Below are 8293 nucleotides of genomic sequence, written 5' to 3'. Positions count from 1 at the left end.
TCTATAGAATTAAAAATTAGACAAAATTTTATATAAAAATAAACTTTTGGCAAAATTTTCTGTAAAAAATGAAAAAAATTTCTATAAAAATAATCTATGAAAAAATTTTCTATAAAAATAACATTTTGACAAAATATAGAAAATACTAATACTAAAGTAGATTTAAGCCCCAATTAGGGCTGTCATTCGGGATCGATTCTTGTAAATCCCGGGATTCGGGAATTCAAAATGTTAAATCCCGGCATCCCGAATTTTTTTGAATTCTTTAAATATTCAGAGTAATAACTATCTACAGCATCAAAAATTGTAGTACATCAAGCATATTTGGTTTAATAACTCATTCACATTAGGCTCGAAATCGAGTAAGAGTGGTTTGAAATCCTCTTTTTGTAAGGCAAATGACAGTTGAAATCTAGTAAAGTGGATTTGGGAAGTGTAATGTGATTGAGGTATAATTAAATTTTATTAACAAATTACGTAACAACAGAACATAAGAGTAAATTAAAACGCAATTTCAAATTGCTACATAACAAAAACTATGAACACAAATATAAATTTAAAAGCTCTTTCATATCGCTTTCGATATGAATGAGTTAATCGTCCCATTGTGCGTCTTAAATTGACACAATCAGAACTTTGTACGTCACCGGAAAAGTGTTGAGTAATAACCGTTACTTACACTTGTATGTACTGCACGTTATGTTATCGATTTACTGTTATTTTGCTCTGAAGGCATTCTCCATTGACAGGTGTACAATATCATTCGTGCAATATTTTTTGTAAACAAATACAAACAATTACTACATATTACATACAAACATTTGTTTACAACACCTACATTTAGTAATTGATTATTTTTAAAACGTTCAATCATATCTCTTATAATAATAATTTTTGTAGAATTTTCATATGGTGTAATCTATAAGTTGGAATTCCTTTTAGATAAGATTATTTTTTCCCATACACTTCAAAACTAATCTCTTAAAATACTTGGCAATTGAGTTCTCTTAGAGTAAAGAGAAAACGTAAGCATTGGTAATTCCCCAACTCAAATTGGCCCCCCAAATAAAGAGTAAGTGAGAGTAATAAAAGTTACAACAACAAAAATGCCCAATATATTTATGTTAGTGAGAATAATTCAATTGAAATTGAGCGCCCAAAAAAGATAAACAAACTATTATCGCGTGAGTCATATATCAGACAACCGGTACACATAATTTTAATGGCATAACTCAAATCGCATAGAGGCGTTAAAAGGCATTGCTTTAGCCACCACGTAAATAGTCTTTTTTGAGCATTCCATAACAGACGTTGGTCAAGGAAAGTTATATTCAAGTGTAAAAAATATACACGTACATTTTTAAGTGCTAACAAAATTAATAATAAAAAAAAAAAACTTAAACAAAATGTTTGATTTCAATTTGCAATTCGCTCGTGGTGGTGCTCAATTTACTGTGGAACTTTTTGAAAAACTACAAGCAGCAACTACCAAGGAAAATATTATTGTATCACCCTTTTCCATACAAAATTGTCTAGCTTTGGCCTTTGCTGGAGCTAAGGATGATACCGCTGAGGAAATAGCCACCGCCATGAAATATGTTTCGAATTTTCCTCCCGAAGTAGCTGAGACATTCCAATTCGTTTTGGAAAAATACAAGGATAGTGATCTTGTGAAAATTGCAAATAAAATCTATGTCCAAGAGGGTAAAGAAATAAAAGCCGATTATGCTCAAGCTACCAAGGAACATTATCATGCTGAGGCAGAAAATTTAAATTTTGCTGAAAGTGAAGCTGCCGCCCAAACCATTAATGGTTGGGTTGAGGAGAAAACTGCTGGAAAAATTACCGAATTAGTATCCAGTGATAGTTTTGATTCCACCACAAGATTGGTTCTCCTGAATGCTTTGCATTTCAAGGGTGAATGGGAAAAGAAATTCGATGAAGCCGCCACCGAAGAGGATGATTTTTGGACTGCGGAAGAAGAATCAGTGAAAGTGAAATATATGAATCAAAAAGCCAAATTTGGATATGGCTATTTTGAAGAGTACAATTGCACAGCCTTGGAAATGCCCTATAAGGATTCGGATTTGAGTATGTTTGTTATATTGCCCCAGGAACGTGAAGGCCTTAAGGATTTGGCTTTGAAATTGAAAGAAGTCAATTTAGTGGATTTAGCTGATAAAATGAATGAAGAAGAGGTGGTGGTTAAATTCCCTAAATTCAAAATCGACTATTCAATTGAGTTGACGGATACATTGAAAGAGGTAAGAAAATATCAAACCAAAATGTTTATAGCTTATTACTTAGTAGTTATGTAACATCATAAATAAGGTCCCAAACCACGGTTGCCATTCGAGCCAAAAGAAAAATCTACAAAAAATTTGAAAAAAATTAGAAAAAAACAACCAAACAATAATTTTGAAATTTTTTGTATAGAAAATTTTGTCAAAATTTTATTTCTATAGAAAATTTTGACAAAATTTGTTTCTATAGAAAATTTTGACAAAATTTTATTTCTGTGGAACATTTTGTCAAAATTTTATTTCTTTAGAAAATTTTCTCAAAATTTTATTTCTATTTGTCAAAATTTTATTTCTATAGAAAAGTTTGTCAAAATTTTATTTCTATAGAAAATTGTGTCAAAATTTTATTTCTATAGAAAATGTTGTCAAAATTTTATTTCTATAGAAAATTTTGTCGAAATTTTATTTTTTAGAAAATTTTTTCAAAATTTTATTTCTTTAGAAAATTTTGACAAAATTTTATTTCAATAGAAAATTTTGTCAAAATTTTATTTCTATAGGAAATTTTGTCAAAATTTTATTTCTATAGGAAATTTTGTCAAAATTTTATTTCTATAGGAAATTTTGTCAAAATTGTTTTCTATAGAAAATTTTGTCAAAATTTTATTTCTATAGAAAATTTTGTCAAAATTTTATTTCTATAAATTTTATTTCTATAGAAAATTTTGTCAAAATTTTATTTCTATAGAAAATTTTCTCAAAATTTTATTTCTATAGAAAATTTTCTCAAAATTTTATTTCTATAGAAAATTTTGTCAAAATTTTATTTCTATAGAAAATTTTGTCAAAATTTTATTTCTATAGAAAATTTTGTCAAAATTTTATTTCTATAGAAAATTTTGTCAAAATTTTATTTCTGTAGAAAGTTTTGACAAAATTTTATTTCTATAGAACATTTTGTCAAAAATTTTATTCCTATAGAAAATTTTGTCAAAATTTTATTTCTATAGAAAATTTTGCCAAAATTTTATTTCTATAGAAAATTTTGTCAAAATTTTATTTCTCAAAAAATGTTATCAAAATTTTATTCCTGTAGCAAATTTTGTCAAAATTTTATCTCTATAGAAAAATTTGTCAAAATTTTGTTTCTATAGAAAATTTTGTCAAAATTTTATTTCTATGGGAAATTTTGTCAAAATTGTTTTCTACAGAAAATTTTGTCAACATTTTATTTCTTTAAAAAATTTTGTCATATTCTTATTTCTGGGCCTGTTCGAAACCGAAACTTTTTACTGTGGTGATATATCAATTTACTATGGTGAAAAACAGTTGCTAATTTGGTGTACTCATTTCTTTAACAAATAAAACTATTTTTTTTGTTTTGATATAAGCCTAGTACTAAGATCACGTTTTTGCACGAACAACTGTTATACTCCATATAAAAAATGTTAGCGCGGAATAAATGCGAAATCTTTGTTTTAAGCATTTTAAAGTACATATTTATACAACCCTGGATTTTTCGCACGAAAAAATAGGCAGGCATATTATGTCGCATAAATAAGGTAACATCCCTGGGTTTGAGATCCTATATAAGGAGATAGATGAAGATATTCGTTTTTCGCAGAAACGAACTTAGTACTAAGCAATAATCAAAACATGCCAAGCCTACTGATGTAATAAATGTCATTTCAACAAATGTCAAATTTCTTACTAGCTAGTGAAATTATACTTACTTCGACTTTCGTCAAATTTTTACCAAGTTTCGGTTTCGAACAGGTCCTCTATAAAAAATTTTGTCATAATTTTATATCTTTAGAAAATTTTGTCAAAATTTTACTTCTATAGGAAATTTTGTCAAAATATTACTTCTATAGAAAATTTTGTCAACAGTTTTTCAAAAATTTATTTCTATAAACAATTTTGTCAAAATTTTACTTCTATAGAAAATTTTGTCAACAGTTATTCAAAATTTTATTTCTATATAAAATTTTGTAAAAATTTTTTTCTATAGAAAATTTTTTCAAAATTTTATTTCTAAAAAAAATAAATTTCATAATTTTATTTCTATAAAAAATTTTGTCATACATATTTTTATTTCTATAAAAATTTTTGTCATAATTTTATTTCTGTAGAAAATATTTTCAAAATTTTACTTCTGTATAAAATTTTGTCAACATTTTATTTCTATAGATTTTATTTTCGTTTAGTCCATCACGCCTAGTAAAATATATTGCAGTCTCATATAAAGTTTTCACCCATAAATGTCGCCGCCACCTGACATCATTTAACCGTAGTTCAATTTTGATATCTTATTTTCCGAGTTATTTTGGGATTCTTACTGAAGTGCACTTGCATAATAAAATATAGTTGATAACTAATCAATGACGGCTTCATATAGCGTATTTGGTATTTACTACGCTTGTATGGTAGCATTCGATATAGCTATCTGATAGCGGCCCAAATAAGAGCACTTATCATGGTTTCTATGGGACTGATAAGATGACATGTTTAAAAGACCATTTGTATAACCTAAATTAAACTTTTTGACATGAAGAAATTGATTGAACTAAATCATTATGAAAATGTAAATGCGAAATTTGTGATGTTTTTTTTTTAACATTTTTTTATGAGGTTATAATACAATTCTTCTGTTGAGTTTTTCGGAATTTAAGAAATGATAAGTGAAAGATGACATTCGAAGATCATTCCCGAAGAAAAATTATAGTCAGCTGATTTGATGGTGCCACCTTATTACTACATCCATGTTATCATAACAGGGTGACACAACCACATATGGTTTTTATCAAAAAGAAAATATAAGAGCCTATTTCTGCTATCCGAATTCTAGTCTTCGTTCGCATACAAAACCAAAAACAGCTGATTTTGTTTTCTCTAAGGGGTATCTAAACGAAAATCGAAACGAAAGTCAATGCGAACGAAAACATAACGTAATCTCTAAAATTGGGTTTCTCTAATGCGCTTTACAGACTATCAGTTATTCCGGACGACAGTGCTCGTGTCGAACATATCCCATATATCGTGCACATTATAAGTTAAGTCATAATAATCGATACTGCTGCATGTTTATTGGATCGATAACACATTTACCGATTATTTAGTCATCGCCGACAAGTCGTATCGATCCGACACACTGTAAGATTCTTTACAAACACCGACATTCCGTCCGGAATAACTGATAGTCTGTAAAGCGCATAACTCGATTCGTTCGCATTTTGTCGAACTGCAATGTCAAAACCACTCACTTGGTAAAGACCTTCGGTCCAAATAAATATCAGAGTTATTTATTTAATATTTAAGATAGATAAAAATTTACCTTTTACTTAAATTGAGTTATACCACATTACAATTCCAAAATCCACTTCAACTAAATTTCAAATGTCATTTGCCTTATAAATAAGGGATTTCAAATCCATTTTTGATAGATTTCGAGCCTAAATAATGAGCATGAGATTTTGGAAATATCCACCAGTTCCATTTTTAATGTTTCTATTATTAACCGAAATTAAATTTTTTCAAGTTTTTCAATTATTAACCGACAATATTTTCTCCCGTTTTTTTTTTATTTACAGATGGGTATCACCAAAGCCTTTGGCGATTGTGCTGATTTCAGCAACATTTTGGAATCTCCCGAAGATATTAGTATCTCGAAAGTCCTTCACAAAGCCTGCATTGAAGTCAATGAAGAAGGTTCCGAAGCTGCTGCTGCCACTGGTATGATTATGATGACCCGTATGATGATGATGCCCCTGCAATTTGTAGCTGATCGTCCCTTCTTCTATTGGATTTGGAATAAGAAGAATATTTTGTTTGCTGGTGCTTTTGTAAATGCTCCAGCTGAATCTTAAATGCTGATAGATTTTATGAGAATTGCTCAATCCATGAAAAGTATTGAAAACCAAAAATTCCAGAACATTTCTGTGTAAATGTAGATTTTATTTTAGTTTTATGCTTTTTTTTGTATGATTATTTATTAATTTGTTTTGTTGTAATAAAATTCTAATTTGTAGAAAAAATGTACCTTTATTAATGTAGGTCTGTTGGGATTTAGGAGTAACTGGCTTCCAGTAAGAATTTCTGATAATTGTCACAAATAAATTATTTTTAATTTTGAATCACCCCGTAATCGTCAGGAAATTGGCTATAGTTTCCGACATTGTCGATCTTTCGGAGTAAATCGAAATCCTTATTTAAATGATCGTGGGGGTATATCCTACACAAAATGTTGAGCTGAGATTACGTTGGGTGCATGGTTGCTCAAGCGCCACTATGAGATCGTTCCATGGCAGTGCTTGTCTCATTTTACAAGAAATCGAAAAACATTCCTAAATGCAAAGACCGGTCCATCGCTCGCAAAGATCCACATTGACCATATGCAGAAAATAAACACAAGGCTTTATGCTGAATTTGGCATTTGACAAATTTGGAGGAACAACGACACCACATGAGCCGATAAGCTCTTGGTATGATCTGATGTCCTATCCACTTTATTTTTCTGGATTTAGCACCGCGCGCCTTACTTTTGTTTCCATATTAAAAATATTTCATCCGATCCAGCTGAAATTTGGTACATGGTGTTAAAATATGGTCTCTAACAGCCATGCAAAAATTGGTCCACATCGGTCCATAATTATATATAGCCCCCATATAAACCGATCCCCCGATTTGGCTTGCGGAGCCTCTAAGAGAAGCAAATTTCATCCGATCCGGCTGAAATTTGGTATATGGTGTTAGTATATGGTCTCTAAAGACCATGGAAAAATTGGTCCACATCGGTCTATAATTATATATAGCGCCCATATAAACCAGATTTGATCTCCGGAGCCTCTTGGAAGACCAAAATTCATCTGACTCAGTTGAAATTTGGTACGTGGTGTTAATATATGGCCTCCAACACCCATGCAAAAATTGGTCGAAATCGGTCAATAAGTATATATAGGTCTATATAAACCGATCCCCAGATTTGACCTCCGGAGCCCCTTGGAAGAACAAAATTCATCCGATTCGGTTGAAATTTGGTACGTGATGTTAGTATATGGTATCCACCAACCATGCAGGAATTGGTTCATATCAGTCCATAATTATATATAGCCCCCATATAAACCGATACCCAGATTTGACCTCCGGTGCCTTCTGGAGAAGCAAAATTCATCCGATCTGGTTGAAATCTGGTACGTGGTGTTAGTATATGATATCTAACAACCATGCCAAAAGTGGTCCATATCAGTCCATAATCATATATAGCCCCCATATAAACCGATCCCGAGATTTGGTTTTGGAGCTTCTTGGAGGAGCAAATTTTATCCGAGTCAGTTGAAATTTGGTACATTGTGCTAGTATATGGCCGTTAACAACCATGCTTAACTAGGTCCATATCGGTCTATAGTTATGTATATATAACCCTCAGATAAATCGATCCCCAATCACACAAAAACTGGTCCATATCAAGTTCATAATTCTATATAGCCCCCATATAAGCGATCCCCATATTTCAATTCTGGCTCTCTACGTACCTTGCAAAAGTCCATGTCGATTCGTAATTATTTGTAGACTTACCTATACATATCTTTTTTTTGTCTAATATATACCACGTATGGACTAACTCACAATTTAGAAAATGATGTTAAGAAGTTTTAAGATACCACAACCCAAGTAATTCGATTGTGGATGGTAGAAGTTTCTACGCAATCCATGGTGGAGGGTACATAAGATTCGGCCTGACCGAACTTACGGCCGTATATACTTGTTTCAGGCTAAGTATTTATCGGTCCATCCTCTTATCTATTTATTTCATTAATAAAAATAATGTATTATTCCATAAAGTTACTGCATCGGACAATGATGAATGGTATTCATCATTCACACATTAGGAGGAATTTTAATAAAAACCAAGTAAGTAAAGTCTAAAGTCGGGCGGAGCCGACTATATTATACCCTTCACCACAATGTAGACAAACATTTGTGTTACCATCTCAACTACTTAAAATTTGCTGGGAGCTATATAAAAGCTTGCGATTCCAGATACAAATACT

The 8293-nt window shown here is 30.7% G+C and overlaps 1 protein-coding gene across 1 annotated transcript; it reads left to right on the top strand.

The window, feature by feature from the left end:
* Positions 1-1269: 1269 nt before the first annotated feature.
* LOC142238302 (leukocyte elastase inhibitor-like) lies at positions 1270-6277 on the top strand. The gene is made up of 2 exons (XM_075309907.1): positions 1270-2264; positions 5834-6277. The coding sequence occupies exons 1-2, from the start codon at positions 1407-1409 to the stop codon at positions 6107-6109; spliced, it is 1134 nt and encodes a 377-aa protein (XP_075166022.1). The 5' UTR covers positions 1270-1406; the 3' UTR covers positions 6110-6277.
* Positions 6278-8293: the final 2016 nt, after the last annotated feature.

This window comes from Haematobia irritans, chromosome 5 (assembly GCF_050003625.1).
Source record: "Haematobia irritans isolate KBUSLIRL chromosome 5, ASM5000362v1, whole genome shotgun sequence".
NCBI lineage: Eukaryota > Metazoa > Arthropoda > Insecta > Diptera > Muscidae > Haematobia > Haematobia irritans.
The sequence above is the reverse complement of the archived record's forward strand: the minus strand, read 5'-3'. Positions and strand labels throughout refer to the sequence as shown.